Source organism: Lactuca saligna, chromosome 3, assembly GCF_052625555.1.
Source record: "Lactuca saligna cultivar CGN05327 chromosome 3, ASM5262555v1, whole genome shotgun sequence".
Taxonomy (NCBI): domain Eukaryota; kingdom Viridiplantae; phylum Streptophyta; class Magnoliopsida; order Asterales; family Asteraceae; genus Lactuca; species Lactuca saligna.
In genome coordinates, this window is record NC_136419.1 from 115201768 (window position 1) to 115221173 (window position 19406).

Below are 19406 nucleotides of genomic sequence, written 5' to 3' on the forward strand. Positions count from 1 at the left end.
TATATATATATATATATATATATATATATATATATATATACTCTAACAAATGAATTTTTTTTTGACAAATATTAAACTTTTATTCAATTTGATCAATGTTATTTTTTGGTTATTTTGAATTAATTTTTTTACATGTATTTTTATGAATTTTTTAATTTTATTGAATTCCACATAATATCTTAAAGTTATAATTGTAATAAATGTAGTAATAAATAAATATCAAGTCATTAAAAACTTATATTTTAATTTTAAAATTCTCTAATTAAAGGTGATTAGTCGTTTTTTATTTTATTTTAAATATTTAACTAAATTTAACTTTTATATTGAACTTTTTTTTTTTAAATTAATCAACGTATTATATGGATCTCACAACTAATTAGTATAAATATATTGTTATGTACGTACTTAATATTATTACTATTTTTTTAGGTTGTATAAATGTTACCAATTATATTCTGTCAATTGTATTAAACAAATTAATTGTATGAATATATCCAAAGGTCCTTGTGTTTTCTCCCTGGCCAAGCATACTTTAATGCAACCTGCTATTGAAAAGCAATGCATGTGAAAGGATAGGAAAAGAAGTACAAGTACAATTAAAATCAAAGTCGAACACCATCTTGGACTAGATTAGTAAGTTTCATTTTCTTTTCCAAAAGGTTGATATCATTATAAGATAACGAAGAACATGAAGTTCAAGCCGTACACTTTTAGTAGTTTGAATTATTACACAATTTTATTGGAAATCGAAAAAATCAAAAACCCTAGACATTAACCCTAGGAATCAACATATTCTTACAACGTACACATGCAAGCATTTCAAGGACATCATTTGGTCGAAAAAAATGAACAAAAATTCGAGTGAGAGATGGGTTTCTAAAACAAAGGTGGATCTTGTAGTGAAGAATTCACCAAATTAAGAATGTTATTCCAGTAATTCTTACTATTATCCTCGTAGTAATTACTGTTGTTGACTCCATTAGGTTCGACATCGCCGGAATCACCACCACCTTGTAAATTCCGATTACTTCCGCCGGAGCTGCTCAATAAAAGATCTGTAAAACTCTCTAAGAAATTGCCACCAGGGACGTGCTCGCTATTGTTGTCGGACGCCATGGTTACTCCACTGAACCCAGAAGTTAATGGAATTGAATTCTCCATGTCGTTTTCGTCCTTGTACTCCCACTCCTCTTCACCATCTTCTCCGGTGGCTCCATCATCGCAAGATCCCGATGAATTGCCACCAACAAACTCGAAAAAGTTAGTAGAACTCTCTCCGACGCCGGTGGTGGAAAGAGTCGAAGTCGGTGATTCCATATCCCCGTTCCCATTAACGCCGTCGTCATTCTGCTTGCCACCCCAAACTCTATCCCACGCCTTGAGTATATCCAGACACCTTGTGGGTTCCCCGGCGGTGGTTGCCAATAACTTAACAGACGCCATGGATGCATCAACTGATCCAACTTGATTTTCAACTGGGCATCGAAGCTTAGATTGTTTGACTAATCTGGCTTCAGCCTCGAGCCGAGCACTCTCCCATTGAGCCATGTGGCTTAAGTTAGCCACACTCTTCGATTGTCCATCAGTACATAAAAGGGTATCGTTTTTTGGCTTGTGGCTCACTGGATCTATCCCCATTTTCGTCAACCTCTTTTTCAGATGAGTATTCCAGTAGTTCTTGATCTCGTTATCTGTTCTTTTTGGCAAATGAGTTGCAATGGCTGACCACCTAATCATAAACCTAAACAAATTAGATCTATATTATCGTATAACACATCATAATGAGATAACACTTTAGACGATAAAAGTACCTGTTACCCAAAAGCGCATGAAGTTGGATGATCGTTTGTTCTTCTTGAAGACTAAATTTGCCTCTCTTGATATCAGGTCTAAGATAATTTGTCCATCGCAACCTGCAACTTTTCCCGCATCTTTGAAGTCCTGTTTAATTTGTGTTTTTTAATCAGTAATTCGTGTAGTATAAATTAAAAGAAATCTGTTCTCATGATTAATTTGTAAGTAAAAGATGTGAAACCAGCTTTTGAAGGCAAAGCACGCCAACTTCCATGGCCATGTTCTTCGATGTAAGCTAAAAGCTTCTGATCTTCTTCGGGAGTCCATGGTCCTTTCTTCAATCCTACCTTATCGCAGCAGGGAGATCGTCCCATTTAATATCTATACTTACTTTATATGTCGGAAAACCACCTCCGTTGCCGGAGATATCTTGGCTTGGTTTTGAAGTTCGAAGGATGAAACAAAATAATAAGGTTTTTGATATTTCCCATTTTATAGTGGCAACTACACATGCCTAGTGTACCCCTCTACATGTTCTTAAAGGCTAGTACAATAAAATCGATTACTAATATAATAAGTATAAATCAGTTTAAGCGATACAAGTTATATATCTTTGACAAGGGTTTATTAATATATGTTATGTATGAGTATAATTTTTGTAAACTAAGTTATAAAATCAGTATGATTCAAAATACGTAAATATAATTTAGAATATTATTTGAACTTTTCATGAAACCGGAATGAGAATCAATGGTAAAGGGAAATTAACTCGTTGATGAGTGGAATTTTGTAGCTTTCATAGAATTAATGGTTACGACAAAAAATGGGTCCCTTTCTTCAATATACTAGTAACCTATTTGCAAAATGTCTTTGTTGTAATTTCCACTAACTTCTTGCAACTTTTTTTCCAGAAAAATTTAGGTGTTTTAGAATAACAAACGTCAATGTTGGAAGCGGTTTCAGAACCGGTCACAAAGGTTCTTGAAGGAACCAATTTTAAGAAGGATTTTTATAAACAATGTGTAAATATTCGGAAAAACCCTAAGAAAATACTCTTTAGTATTCCTACTAGGTTCCTTTAAACTTACAGAAAATATCTATTTGGTTTGTTCCAATTAATAATAATGTGGGATGAGTTGATTTTTAAACATCAATGCAACCTGATCGTTTGGGAAATGGAAAAGAAAGAATGTATATACGAATAAAAATAGAGGACGACAAGGTTTGTTTGTTTGTTTATTAATATTATTATTAATTTATTATTATTATTTTTGAAACGGCAGAAATAATATTAAAACTAACCACATGTTAGGAAAACATTCCATATAGATGCAATTTAAGTTGGGATCATGAAGTCAACCAACCCGATGAGTCTTAGCTTTTTCGCACCTATCTGAAATCACAAAAATACTAGAACTAACAATATCATCAAAGATATCCAAAAGTTTAGGAGTAAACATTCCAAAAAGGAGATTATTTCTGAAACTCTAGAAGTACAAAAAGTCAAGTCAACTTATTATCCAACACCACTTTGGCGTTTTACCTGGAAAACAAAGAATTGAAATGAATAATTTGTAATCATTTAAAAAAATGATAAAATTATAATATAATTAGATTAAAAATTCTCAATATTTTTGAAAAAGTTTCACTTTACTCCTAATGTTTTTAACATAAAAATCTAAATTATTTGATTTTATACGATAATATGTCATTTCTTGTTAAAAAAAAAAAGACTTTTTATGTTAAATTTTCTTTTTCGACTAAAGTGAAACTTTTCGGAAAATATTGAGACTTTTCTGATACTTTCTCTATTAGATGGGTTGTGTTACGTCCTCAAGAGCAAGTACCACAAGATTCATCACTTTGGATCACACAAAAACGGAACTCACCGTGGAGGTCATGAGTCTTTAAAATTAATCCCACACGGACACCTCGGATGAAACATACACACCTCTAAATCGTACATCGACAAGAAAGGAGTCCTAAAATGTTGTGGATACCAACCCCATTAAGATGCATTTTAAAACTATAAGGGTCAGAAATCCCATGAGGAGTTTTAAGTTAAGTGTTCTTAAGTGTGATAAATTTTTTTGGATTGTGACCTCTGTAGGAGTATTTTCTATTATTTTCCCCCAATGAAAGTACAAGACTTAGTGTGCGGACAAGGTTTGAAAACTCAAACATTGAATTAACTTAAGATCAATGTCTACTTCTAATATAAAGAGTCAAGTCAAGTCTAGTAAACCAGTCATGTCTTGAAGTATATAGATCAACAAAGTATTCAACAAAATATTTAAGTAAGATAAAATGAGTATAAACAAAGTAAAGATAACTTCCGAACAATGAGAATGATGAAGAAAATGATTTGACTTGCAAGATACTTAGTATTTGATGTGAAGGAGAATATTGATTTAAAAGGGTTACAATGCAGGGAAAACTCATCTCCTTAAATAGGAAAGGAGACACTATAAGACAAAATACATGACTTGCATGAAGAATGTAAATCTAATAAGTTAGAAAAGTTGATATACATTATTTACTCGAGTTTTTCCTATTAACTGTATAATTAACCAAGTACTAAACAAAATGGAGCATTAAACACAAAGAGATAGGCACTTTGTAGCTAGCTTCGGACTTCCAAATACCATTAGAGATGTTCAATGAACTTCTTATTGACATTCTCAGGAGAATCACTTTCTGCAGCATTGGCAATGAACATTTGAAGGATTTTTGTCAAAACAAGATGTTTGTCAAGAAATCTAAATAATTCGTTTCGGTTAGTCTTTTTTTTTTTTTTTTTTTTTTTGAGATAGACATAGTCGAGTTCCGGTTCTTTAATGGGGCCTTGTGCCAGGATCTGTGCTTCAGGGAGTTCAGTAGTGATTTTTGGTAAGATCCTCTCGGTTCCAAACAGGTGACCAAATTCAATGTCGGTCCTGCAGAACTGAATAATGTAGTCCTTCAAGAAATTAATTATAACACTGTAAGCTTTAATGCTTATATCACTTGATTGACGATCTCAGAAGTGAGCATCAATGGTGAGAGAGTCATTTGGGTTGATTGATGGAAAGTCGACATTCGTGATGGTGATGGTTGATTCTTTGTTCCGAGAGTCATAATATATGTACAACATGCAGTTAAGATCAAACTTACTATGAACCTTATTACCATATCTAACGATCATGGTAATTCTATTCAAAGACCACACTTCCTTTTAGGGTCGTGAATTGACGGAGTAGAAGGTTCGTAATCTCTCACGCTCTGTCATGTTGATTATTTAAGGATCATCATTTCGATGAATATGAGCGTACTTGATATAGAAGTGACCGTGAGGAGAGATTGGTTGGTCAAGTTGATCGGCATCATGTGTTGGAAGATCATAATACATGAAGGGTACAAATTATATGTCGTGAATAACTCCTTCTCGAAAAAGAGGAGGTATGTCTAGCATCAGATTCAGATTGTCTTTCAGAGCTTGAATCCGAATGCTTTCTTCCAAAGCTTGATCGATTTGTTCTTGAGACAAGCTCTCAGGCTTTGCCAACGTCTTCATTGCGATGTCCAATTCAGTAGCAATCTATTTGCCTTTGTCTTGTGCAACATACAATTAAGATCAAACTGTTGGATTAGTGTCTAAGTCCATAACTATTTTGGTATGTACTTGACCCGATGGTGCATGGTCCTTTTGGGTTGCTTTCACCAAAGCAACTTGATAGGATGATTTATGGAGAGTAAGGATTAAATATGATTTATTAATGTATTATGAGAATAATATATTAAAGGAGAAATCATATTGTTTAATTAATATTAGTCAATAATTAATTGGTAATTAGTTTTGTGACTAAAAGAGATTAATTAAACTTAAGGGACTGGAATTGTAATTATAGGATAATTGCAATTTGGGCCATGGATTGCCTTATATTAAGGGATGGACGAATTCTAATGGGAAACCCATAAGGAAATCGTCCATGGGCTTAATTAAAGAAGTCTATGGGTTGCTTAGGGCTTAAGCATCCAAATTAGGGTTTCCTTGTTAGATAACCCTAATAGCCCAACTATATAAAGACCCTTAAGGCTCAAAAACGTGGCCAATGTTCTTGTAAAGGTTTACACACGTTTTTGGCAGCCTCCATCCTATCTCCTCTTCATCCTCTTGCTTATGGTGTTTGTGAGCCATTAGAGGAGTGACACTTGTGACTCTAAGCCTTCCAAAGTCAATTCAAGGAGGAATTGGGATTGTTATTGCTACATAACAATCAAGGTAACACTATAAACTTATTCTCATGTTAATATGATTATATGTATGCTAGAATTAGGGTTTATAGTCTTGGATTCAAAGCATGTACAATAGAGAAACCTAGATCCAAGCATTAGGGTTTGTATGAGCACATAGGATGTCTTATGACCAAAACCCATCACAAACTTGCTCTGAACCTTGTTACTGTATCTAACAATCTCGGTAATTCTCTTCGAATACCACGATTCCTTTTAGGGTCGTGTGTTGACGGAGTAGAAGGTTCGTAATATCTCATGCTTTGTCATGTTGATTATTTAAGGATCATCATTTTGATGAAGATGAGCGTACTTGATATAGAAGTGACCTTGAGGAGAGATTGGTAGGTAAGTTGATCGGCATCCTGTGTTGGAAGATCATAATACATGACGGGCATAAATTGTATGTCATAAATAACTCCTTCTCGGAAAAGAGGACATATGTCTAACATCATATTCTGATTGTCTTTCAGATCTTGAATCTGAATGCTTTCTTGAAAAGCATGATCGATTTGTTCTTGAGACATGCTCTTAGACTTTGCCAACGTCTTCATTGTGCTATCCAATTCAGTAGTAATTTGTTTTTCTTTGTCTTGTGGAGGTAAATTCATGCCAGAGATGATTTGTTGACCGAATTTGGTGATTTTAAATTCCAGAGAAGAAGGAATCAAATGCTCTTCAGGGATATCATCAGGTTTCGGGTTAGAGAACCTACATCGATTTAAGTTATCCTTGGAGTAGGCACTACTAGAAAAACAGCCTTTTACGACGCTCATTGCACGTCGTAAAAGGCTCAGACGATGCGCAAATGCGCGTCAAGGAAGGCTCTGTCATAAAGAGAGACGACGCGCTTTTGAGCGTCGTCTATAGATGATGCGCATTTACGACGCTCGTTTATGACACGCAATTACGACGCGCGTTTACGACACTCAATGCGTATCAAGGAAGACCCTGTCATAAAGGAAGACGACACGCATTTGCGTATCGTAACCTTACGACGCGCGTGTTAATGACACGCAATGCGTATCAAGAAAGGCCATGTCATAAATGAAGATGAGACACATTTTTGCATATCATAATTTTAAATGTTAAAAAGAAATATTATTTATAGATTTACCTATTTTCAAATTAACTTTGTATTTAATGTTTCATAATAGAAAATAAAATTTCATATACAAAAAATAGAATCCATTTCATAAATTTAATGTCATACAATTCTATTTCTTACAATATATAAATTTGCATCTAATCTACTATGTACATCAAATTCCAACTAACTAAGTTGCATCTTTCCTTTCATAATTCTTTAAGACTAATGCTCCAAACAGTTGATTATATGGATAAGCAGTTGTACATTGGCCCATCTCACTCAATAATGACTTAGCCAAATTCAACTCACTTTCCAAGAGCTTTCTCATGTAACTAAAAGTGGAGTACCTTTGGCTTATCATCTTCCTTTTGAAGTGCTTTGATCTGGTCCTTTGTCAGGCGTTACCCTGGAAAAAAAACACAAGTGGAATTAAAAATATATTTTTAATAAGAAATAGTCAAAAATTGCATAAATCAACTTCTTGATTAGGAACATTATCCATTGTATCTTTCATTTCATCCTTCACATCTACATCCATGAAAAGAATATCATCTTCACTAGACAAGTTGAGAAGAGAATCTGGTAGAATTTTGTCTCCCCACTTTGTTGAATACTTGACCCATTTTTTGCTTTAGCATCTGCAAACATCATAAATAATTTTAGAAAACAATAAATGTAAGGTTCTTTCATGAAACCAGATAAAATTGATGTTTAATTATTTATCTATAGATACCCAAAAAAAAAAAAAAAAATTTATTACAATATATAGAGTGAACATGTTCTATCATTTCTTGCCTTGCCTGCCCAAAAGAGCTTTATAAAGCACGTAGACCACTAATTAGCATAAATTTATCAAACAGATTCAAAATTAAAATCGGGAAGATAATAAATGGATAATGTCAATACAAGAAGAAATCAAGCTTAAGCAATCCCTCCTCAAATGAAAGAATATAGACCAGAATCACATTGAATGACTAAGATTTGCTGATCCTAACATATGAAAGTCTACAATAAAACATACAACATTCTACATACTTGTATGTAAACTTGTTAGCAATTGCATACACGTACTTTATCTCTAAAAATTTCTGAACGTATTATTCTTATTAGATGTTGAAAATTGCTCACAATTTGACAGCAGGACACGAAACTGGTGAAGCTTTTTCTGAAAATAGAAAATTAAGCTCACTATATATTCTATTCCAAAAGAATGAACCATTCTATTCCATCTAGCAAAACAAACAACTTTTTTTTTTCATTCCAATGGAATACACAATTTCATTCCTCCCTGAATTCCATTATACAAAAAATACAAAATTTAAACATTATACAAGCTCACTAAAACTCAAATAAGATTTATGATAAAAAAAATCTAGTTACTTTTAGATAAAAATATATAACTTTATTAAAATGATGAAAAAATTGGAAGGAATCACATTTCTTAAGAATGGTCTATTCCATTCCATCGGCAATGGAATAAACCATTCCATTCCTTCATACAAACACAACCTAAAATAAAATTATTTCAAGAAAAGAATAGGTAGTAAGAAGAAGCATACACGAATTTAAACATTCTACAATGGGGATCTTTATTTGCAGTTTACTGATTCGAACAAAAAACCTTTTTTAATCAAAAGTTAGTAAGATGCATTTCCTAATAAACCCAACTTTAAGATAAAAATATTCAAATTGAATAAAGACACAAGCCACTAGGCTAGCATCTCAGAGGACCAATCTATCATGACCATGACATAAACATAACTCAATTTAATAAAATAGATTTCATTAAAACAAGCTAAGCAACAAATCGTTAGTTTTAATTGATAAAAACTTAATTTTAGAAGAAAATAGATAAACCTGATATGCTATAAACGGTCAAGCGTTCCAAATCTGCATTTGTACTCTTTAAGTAGGTTCTAAATTTTGAATGCCTCTTGAAATATACCTGTTAGGATCTAACCATTTTTTATAAAGGTTTGAGATACTTGTAGCAAACAATAAAAAAATGAAACTAGAATTAAGCTTGCAAGTTGATGACACAAACTCCCATTTACTGGAATGGTGAAAAATCATGATTAACACACAAATCAACAAAAAGTAAACAAAGCCAAGACATATTTAAGCTCTGAAATTATTTTAGTCCCTATAAGTTGCAGGCTTTCTTCACCTCCATATACAATACTAACATGTAAATTCCCCTGTAAATCAGATTTATCATTATATTAACCAAATTAAGCCTCAAATCATGGTGAAATTGACATCATCTTACATGATACTCTGTTATTTTAACTAACAACTTATACCAAAAGTTAAACATCCAATGGGACATTTACCTAAAGTTTCTGAATTGTTGTTGTCAAACTGTATAATATAATAGAGCAGTTGTACAACATTCACAATAGGTAAGTGATACATTATCAATCTCTTGATCACATCTAATTCAGATAATGACCATGGTTACAACTTACAAAGTTGGCCACGAGTTGGATATTCTTACCAGTGGTTTTTCGAAAAGATTCATTATCTGCAATTTTCCCATTGATAACATGATTATCATATCATGGTGAAACATGATGAACGTTAAAAGTTAAAGTTAAACTGACCTTGATGATTTCAAGCTTACTATGTAATCGATACCAATCGTTGGAAGGTAAAGATTCAACAGTTGCAATTCTAAAGTAATCTCTGGTGTTGCCTTTGGGACATTTGGTTTCCTATATATAAACCTTTCACATGTTTAAATAAGTCTTTAGAAAAAAAAAGAGTATTAATAGATATGAAAAGGTTTAAACTTCAATTTATATGTATTAGAATTAGAATATACCATCTTAAGTATAATCCAGTTCCTCCAGTAAATATTGGGACATGACCTCTACTAAGAATATCTTTTATAGCTTGTCTTCCATCATCATAGAAGTTTCCAGCAGAATAATCTGGTTGAAAGAGAAGAGATTGTTAGTTTGTAGACTGAAACAATGGTTTACAACATGTAAGGGATAAATACCTTCAGCAGGGTGTAATGCACATGTCCCACACGGATTGCCAACATGGACATGTGCTGACGTGGACCTCCTAAAAATTCTTCCCGAAAATGTCTCAAATGCCACCTTCATAGTGTGAATGAAACAAATCTAGAATATTTAAAAAAATAGCAATTTTGACATGTCAGCAAAAAAAATTAAAAAACATATGTTTGTACGTTATAACAAACAAATAAATACCAAGGCTTTGTCGGACGACTTTTGACAGATCAGCTTGGAATCTTTTTTTCATCAACATCTTCTACTTTAATATTTCTAGAAGCATCTTCCACATGTCCATTTGTTTGATTCTTGAAAACATCAAAAACTTGTACTCTTGAGTTACTTTTATGTTGTCATTCTGCAAGTTGTTTTTGTTTGGCTTCATCTTCAATTCTTCTTTGATATTTCAATGTTTCTTCAAGCTTCAAGCTCCATTTTTCTTCTCATAGCCTCATCTTCATGTTTATTCATATCAACACCATCTTCATCAACACTTCCACTGTCATAAGTGCTTGTAGCCTGCAAATGCAACAATATCTCTCAACACAATCTAAAAAAAATAAAAAATTTATTTCAAACCTTTATATCCTTCATCTTTCTATATTCCTTGTTCTTTCTTTTATTAATTTGCTTTGCCCCCTTTTTAGAATCTAAAGCAAGTTCAGCCAAGAAAGCTTCTTTAGCATCTGACTTCTCTGTTGCATCTTTTTTTGCTAAATTCCCTATATGTGCCTAAACAAAACATGAAAACACATTCATACTTAAAAGGAGCATGGGTAATAACAATAAAAAATTGACAAATAATACACCCGGTGAAGATCTTCTTTAGTACCAGCATCTCTTGTCCCCATAAACTGCCACTTGCTTCTTCTTGAACGTGATTGTGCAGCTTGCTCAACTGCAACTTCCATTTGCTTAATTTGCCCATGTAATCACCACATAGCTAAAACCCCTACACAACAAACCAAACAAAACAAAAATCAACAAAAAATATTAATTAGCAAAAACAAAAACAAAAAAAAGTCGAAAATACCCTTAAGGTTAACAAGAGAGGTCGTTATTCCAAAAACAGATGGAGAAGAAGAGAACAGTGTTCGTACCTGATTTCGGGAATAAAAGAATCTTTAAAAATTGAATGTAAGAGAAAGAAATCTAGGGCACATACATGAAGAAGTAGATAACACCTTTCGAACCTGATGCCTCCTCCGTTTTTGTTTTCCGCATTCTGATGCTCTCGATCGTACCTTGAACCTCTGACTTTCGATCCAAAATCTGACTTGCAATCTTCGATTTCTAATCTTCAATCTGTAATTCGAGTCATATAGTTCCGAATCTCATAAAATTAACCTTGCTACCTCCTATTTCTGATGAAAGAGGAGTCTCTAATCTGAGAGAAAAATGAGGAGTCGCTGGCTCAAATCTACGACTTTACATGATATTTTTCAGAAAGGAGTCTTTGCAGAGCATTGGGGTTTTTCTTTATTTCATAACCCTCGCACGTACTGATTTGAGAGAAAATGAGAGAAGCGGAAGCTTGGAAGAAGATAAAACCCTAGCATGTGCTAGAGAGAAGGGAGGTGGCGATGGCTTAGGGTTTACAGAGAGACGGGAGGTAGAGAATGAAAGGAGATCTAGAGGAGAGAGTATCAGAGAGGGGAGAGTGGATTGCAAGTATGAAAGATAGATAGAAGATAGAAAAAACAAGGCGGGTTTTCAAAATTTTGGGGATTTCGTTCCCCCTTGTCTACTAAAAGCGCGTTTCATTAAAATTATAAAGCGACAGGTACAGACGACGCGCGTTTAAGATAAAATGCCCTCCGTGTTTTTAATTTTTTTCTTGAGACACTAAATTAAGGGCATGCAATAATGCGTGATGTAAATCCTAAATTTTTTTGGAGAGATAACACTATTTTAAGGGCACGTCCTTTTGCGTATCATTAATCAGCGCGTGTCGTAAAAAGCGCGTCATTAAAGGTCTATTTTCTAGTAGTGAGGGATTGGAGGAAACATAGATTAAGTAGCTCGGAAAGCATCGACGGTTAACTTTGTATTGATTTTTGCCATATCTCGGCTTCGGATGAACATTTCTACTAAGGATGATATCTACGTAACCGAGGACACTTTCATCTTTTTTGCATCCAAAAGAACCTTTACCAACTGTTCCCTAATAGCTTGAGTTCCCAAGACAACATTTTCAGCCATGTATTCTTCTTCATCTTCTAAATCAAGAGGTTCTAGAGTTTCAACCTTGAAAATTTCTTCATCAGACGATTCATCTTGGAGCACAAAGTCCAAGACAAGTTTCTAATGAATTCTTCTTTCTCTTTCATTAGATCCTTGTCACCCTATCGAATTAGAAGGCCTTGTATCCAATGCAAGTTTGGCTTGACTTTGAAGTTCACTCAACCCTTCAAACACTCATTGAAAGCTCATGTTGATATGTTTGTAGAGAGCATCATAAGCTTTGGCTATAGGAGCTTGAGCTTTAAGATGGGCAAATGTTTCATCAATAATTATGAACATTTCATCGAATTTATTATTCGAAACATCAACAATATTCCAGGGAGCTCGGATCAGCTTGATAAGAACATGTTGTATAATCATATTAATTTCATCCTTTTTTCGAATCTCCTTTCCCAGCCTTTGAATTTGTTTCTCATGATGCACATGAGTTTTCTTGATGAGTTCATTGGTAGCACTACTCATGTTATCATGAATCTTAAGCATAGTGGTAGTGGTGGAGATCTAATGATCGAGGCTGTTGTTATACTTCTGTTTGACTTCTTCAAGGGTGTGCTTGAATTGGAGGGAAATTAGTTGGTCAAGTTGATTTTCTCAATCGAGTTCGGAGGGGCCAACATCTTTAATCTTGGAAAGAGATTTGAGAATGAGCCCTAACTTGGAGTCGAGACTTGTAACCTTATGATCAGTCTTGGAGTCAACATTTGCGACTTTGAGGTCAAGTGAGTCAACTTTATAGACATCAGATGCAACATTATCTTAGAGTCCTAACAATGTAAAGGGATTATGTTTTCATTTGAAGATCTTGTATCCGAGATAGAACTCTCGGATTTCTTATCATTATCATCATCATTGGGATCATATTGTGGTTCATATGGCTTGGGATTATTAACTTGATTGGTTTCAACATTTAGTTATTCTTCTTGTTATCCTTTGGACTTCTCGAAGGAGGAGAAAAGACCGAAATTATACGTTGGTTTAGAGGACAAAGGCTTTTTTAACATTTTGAAGGATGTGAAGATCAGAATGGCACCAACATGCATGTTATCATCTTCAAACATGACATCATCTAAGTGATCCTTGTCGGAGGGCGGCATGGAAGCCTCTTTGGTTGAGAACTTTGGAGGAGGGTCATCCGTAACAATGGTAGGATTAGGAACATCTCCTGTAGTGGTTTGCTAAGTTTCTCCTAAAGGATGGAACACTTGATCAGTCTCTTCATCTGATGGAAAACTGAATGGAAGACGACTTTGAATGGTTCTTTGACGCATAAAGATACACCTATACTCTACTTGTGCTCATGTAAGATCCGAATGTCTAGAGTGACATCTATCAACATATTTAGGCCAACCTTTGTCAAAAATACCAGATCATCCTTTACTTGAAGTAGGTATCATACCGGTTGAGGCTTTCAAAGTAAGAGGGATTGCTCCAGCTTCGGAAAGCTTAGAATCAGAGGCAGGGGTGACTGACTGTGCTTGTGTAGAATCGAATGGGATTTCCGAAAATACTCGTGAGTGTGTCCCAGGGGGCTTTTAGGGACTATTTTCAATACCAATACCATCTTTTTGGGAAAATGGGGGTAGGTTGTGTGTAGACTCCCCATACGTGTGTTCACGTGTTATTGAAACTCCGAAGGGTACTTTGGAAGAGTAGATGGGAAGGGTAGGCGGTGATCCAGAGTCAGATCGACTGCTAATCTAGGAATCTTGTTGAGAGGATTCACTGTAGTTAGTTCTCTTTTTGGTTCTAAATTTTGTGGTAGAGGCCTTTCGTTTTTCCATTTTTTTTCTTATATCCACCAATAGAAACTAGTTTGTTCACATCCAAGGGAATATCATTTGAGACTTGGGTAGATTGTGTTGGGTTGTACACAACCAAATTCTGAAGATGATGTTTGAGATATGGTGAGTCGGATGGAACAACTGCTAATATATGTATAGGTAAATGCCTGATAGGTCCGAAAAAGGATTGGTTTGATAGCATGTAGGTTTTAATAGATTTTAATAAGCAATATACCTCTTGAATGTTAGAATTAAGAAGAGTGACCTCATGTCACTCAAGGTAAAGCAGTTACAGAGTCAGAGCCCAAAATCACGGCCTTGAGATCTCATTTGGCTTCTTTTTGATGGCGAACTTCCGAAAGTACTATCAGTGCACCTTGATTAGATTGACAACGTTGTTTCATCCTGAGAAAATGATGTACATAACGTACAACCAATCCTTTCAAATTGTGTATGTGCCACCATGCTTGCTGGACAATCTACAAAGGATGAGACACATCACTATGCTCCATAAACTGGAAACTACAGATTTCTTGAATTCCTTGGCTTTGAATTATCCTTTATACCTAATATGGTTACGAAATATTTGAAACTCTTGAGTTGAGGGTTCTTGAAAATGAAAACCCGTAGGGTTTTCTGGAATTCTGACAGCCTTGTGGAAGGTACTTTTGTGAAGAGGAAAAATCTTATCATCGACAATATTTACTTCCACCACTTCTCTATCTATCTTGATCCTTTCAAAATCTTTGTGAAGAATGCGTAGGGGAAGGCTAGGGTTTTTGGATTTTTGTAAAAGGAACTATGATAGGGTGATGGGAGATGAACTTGATCTTCACTTGAATGGATTCATCATAATCCATTAGATCAAGTGAAAAAAGTTGAGTAGTTTTTCTGAGTATGAACTGTTGCGTTTTGAGCATTCTAACACTCCTATAGTGTACATGCAAATGTAGAAACCTTGGATCTATGTTTATCTATGATACATGTAAAATTTATTTTCTAAGGTTCTTAACCTATCTAGCATACATTGGAACTGTTAATCATAAAAGATCATAAGAAAACATACCTTGTAGTACTTTGGATTCCTTTAGAACCTTGTGAGCATAGCACCCTAATTGTGATGCCTCAAATGTATCACGCAACAACAAATACAGTTGGAATAACCTTGAGAGAAATGGAACACTTCTAAAATTAGCTATGCCCTCTTGTTCTCACACTAGTGCCCATTTTCATCTACAACATGTTGCTTATATAGTCTGTCATAATTACGGTTACACCATGTAAACCCTAATTTGACATGGCTGTTCATTTTCATGATCCATGGGTTCAAAGACACCATGGAGCATCCATGGTGCATCCTATGGGTTTTAGCCCAACTTGATAATCCATAGAGCATTAGTCCACTATACAAGTATGAGTGATTTACGCAATCAACCCATATATTTAAATTGTCTTCTTTCGATCACTTAATTAATATCAAATTAATTCTTGGTCAATACTAATTAAATATTATTGTTAATATATTAGAACTTATAATATATTAATAATCCTTAAGTGTTATTTCTATAATTTTTGTCTATCCAAATGCATGATGCCATGCAACCCAAAAGGACCATGCTAATCGGGTCAAGTACATTCTAGAAATAGTTATGAACTTAGACACCTAATCCAATAGTCTCCCACTTGGATAAGTCTAATAACTATATCTCTAAGAATAACTTCAGGATCCGATCAGCAATCATAGCTCTTTCAAGGTCTCACAGAACTAAGATGATGATGATACGCCATTTAAGATAAATTATCATATAATCCTCTGTTCTAGATATATCAGCCGGACATATACATGGAACAATGTCTTACTTATTGTCCAGCAGTTTGTTTCTCGATTTCTGATTTGTTTGACGTAGAACTTATTTGAACACATCAACTTAGTTATGATCGGGCCCGATACATGGGTCAACACAAAATCATCGAGGGGCCCAGATATCGCTTATAATCCAAGAAGGAACAGATAGACTTTGACTCATATGCTTGTTCTTCTACTTGTTAAATCATACATAAAGGCACGTTTTACAATTTCGAGTTGCAAATGCGGTTTTGTACGATCAATATATAACCAACTCATAGGAAACAAGTCATATCTCAAGGTTTGAAGACTTATATGATATTACCGTCTCACGATCAGTCGAGATAAATTCCATGAATTGACAATAGTGAGTGTGGGTTAAATCCAATACTCAGAACTATTATGAGCACTCATGAGTGTTGTAGCACCACTTTGTCCAACATCTTAGACCTCTACAAGCCAACCCATGACAGTCTTGATTCATATCTACTTCCAACATATGAACGACTGTGGATGGTTTGAATAACTTAGTCATCCAGGAAGAGCGACTTAGTTATTTTGGAAGTCAAAACACGCAAAGTGAAACACAAGAATAATTGAATCCAATATGGTCTCAGAACTTATTAATATAAATAAAACACCTTTTGTTTATCATCATATTGATTACCCATCATTCATTGTATACTGTTTCATACTATTAACTTAATACTTGAATTTAAAACAATAGTTGTCCCATGCTCTAAGCATGTATACTATGTTTTTCTAAACACTAGTCATGCCATACACCAAGTATGCACACTAAGTTTGTCTATGATCTTTACTCTGTGAAATAGATCGATTGAACATAATTCTAATGATACTCATTTCACAATCCCAAATCCTTACCGCAAACGCAAGAATTCCAAATTCCTGCCATTTACCTAAATCTGTTAGATTCTAAACTTATATGCATTGGTCCTCTTGTAATGATTATGCACAAAGTCACAAAGACTTCTCAACAGACATTATAGAGTATTCCAATGGAGATCAACTCCATGGAAATGAAGTCTCATATTCAAATTTCATTGCTTTGAACATTCTTCTTGAATTAATTTTCCTAATCTTACACAAATTTAATGAATAACTTCCACCTGTAGGAACATTTCCTTATTCCCCTTTTGACTATTACTTCTGAACAAGAGTTGCCTCTTTTTAGAATATGTCAATATGGTCCTTCTAATATTAACCATATACTTTCAATTGTCCCTGAGCAACCAATCTTTGGTAAACCTTAGATTGTCCTCGAAAATTGCTTAATCAAATTAGTCATATGTAGTTCTAGTACTTTTTTTTCCATTAATGCTCTGAGCACTTGGAAAAAATTTAGAACATATGAATATTATAGCGCATGTAATCGATCCTATATCCGAAGCATATGAGACACGATTCATAGAGACATGATACTCAACCAGTCTTTTGCTATAGTATTTCTATTTCTATTTGTCAAGTTCTCATAATTCGGATTATGAAAAGGGACGCCGTAATCATAATCGAATTTTAGAACACAAATAATGGACCCATATATATATTTTTCTTATGTTGAGCCATTCCAACACAAAATTCATATATATATATATATATATATATATATATATATATATATATATATATATATATATATATATATATATATTTATATATCCTTGACTAAAGATGATTAAACCCTCAATCTAAGCTTTTAGAATAGAAATGAAGTATAATTTCCTTTCCTTTAATTATAGCAAAACAACTTTTCAACCATTGCAACTTCACGAATTGAAACCTGTTGTTTTCTATAATTAACATTTCTATCTTGCAATACTAATAATAATTATCATGCTCCCACTAACATGATGATTATTAGCATAACACTTATGCTCCCACTAGCTTTGACATGTACTCAGAAATCAGCTAAACTTCTAGAAATCAATATTTTATTGACTTTCTTACCAAAGTTCAAATTTTTGATACGAGATGTTTTGATAAAACTTTATCAAAATCATACACATTTCCTTAGATAGCACACATGCATGTCTAAACAATTTCAGAACTATGAAAAGGGATGCTATAATCATAGTCTCAATTGTTTTAGACCTTTGCCATTTCTCACAACTCCATGTTAGTGTGCTGGTTAACGACACACGCTCCACTAACGACTTTGAGAATGAAAATATCACAATTACTATCTACTTAAAATCTAATTTGTGAAAGCGTTTCCTCACCATCATTTTAATGAATAGGAGAGAAACCTTTTGACACTTTAGATTTTATGGTGTATATGTTCCTATCCATGTGAATTTGTCAAAACCATAATCACAAGACAAGGTTAGTGACAAATCTAAACTCTTATGGATTGAACTTGCGCATTCTTAACTTCTTTCCATCTGGTAGCACAAGGGCCTGCCATTGCTTCCAAGTTGTTATGCAACCAATTGAGATCTCTCAGAACTCATAGCAAAGCCAACTTTAACCGAAATGGTCACAGAAATAGGAATATATCAACACAATAGGTTATAAACCTCAAGTCGTGTGCTAGTGATAAACTATAGGTTTTTCTTCTTGATTAGATCTAGAAGCTTTTTTTTTCAAGATCTTTAAGACTCCCACTCTACTCATGACATATAAGACTCACTTGCCAAATATTCAAAAAATAGTGCATATTTTTTTTATCAAGACAAACACTTCACACAATTGGCCTTAGTTGGTCTTTGTTTTATCCATAACATCACAACTTACCAATTTCAAAGGTACAAGAGTAGGACAATCTTACTCTTACATTTGACAAGTGTTATAAACCTTTCTTTAAGATATGTCACTCAACTTACAGTCTGGGAGTATGACTCTAAGACTTGTTTTTGGAACAACGTATGACTCATCTTCTTGATTCAACCTTTTCAACAATTCATGATTCCTTTTCTTAGCCATAAGAACGCACTAAGAAGTTCTTAGAGGACCAATTGTGATATGGTTTCTTAATCATTAAGATGATCACAAAACATGATACTAAGGTACTCTCCCATATTTTTAAATTTGAGAAACTTTTATCTTTCTTCCTAATTTGATTCTTCTCATTCGTCTTGCAATACATCAAAACTTTTCCAATGTTTTAGAATTATACTTAAACTAGTAAGCATAAGAATATTTACTCAACCTTAGTAAATCATGATGAATAGTCTTGTCGATCTTTTGTAATGTACCTTATCCAGTGGACAAGACTGTGTATTGTATCCCTTAGTTCTTCACTTGACTCACATATACATGTGAACAAGGAATTAGTCTTAATTTTTTAAAGATGGAAATTCTCATTCATCATGCGAGTTGTATAGAATCCAATTAAA

General features: G+C 33.9%; 1 protein-coding gene across 1 annotated transcript; it reads right to left on the bottom strand.

Moving 5' to 3' along the window:
• Positions 1–689: 689 nt before the first annotated feature.
• Positions 690–2281, bottom strand: LOC145037160 (transcription factor MYB16-like). The gene is made up of 3 exons (XM_078985751.1): positions 2036–2281; positions 1812–1941; positions 690–1729 (listed from the first exon to the last, which is right to left on the bottom strand). Exons 1-3 carry the CDS (start codon positions 2166–2168, stop codon positions 877–879), a joined length of 1116 nt encoding a protein of 371 aa, XP_078841877.1. The 5' UTR covers positions 2169–2281; the 3' UTR covers positions 690–876.
• Between the last annotated feature and the right edge of the window lie 17125 nt (positions 2282–19406).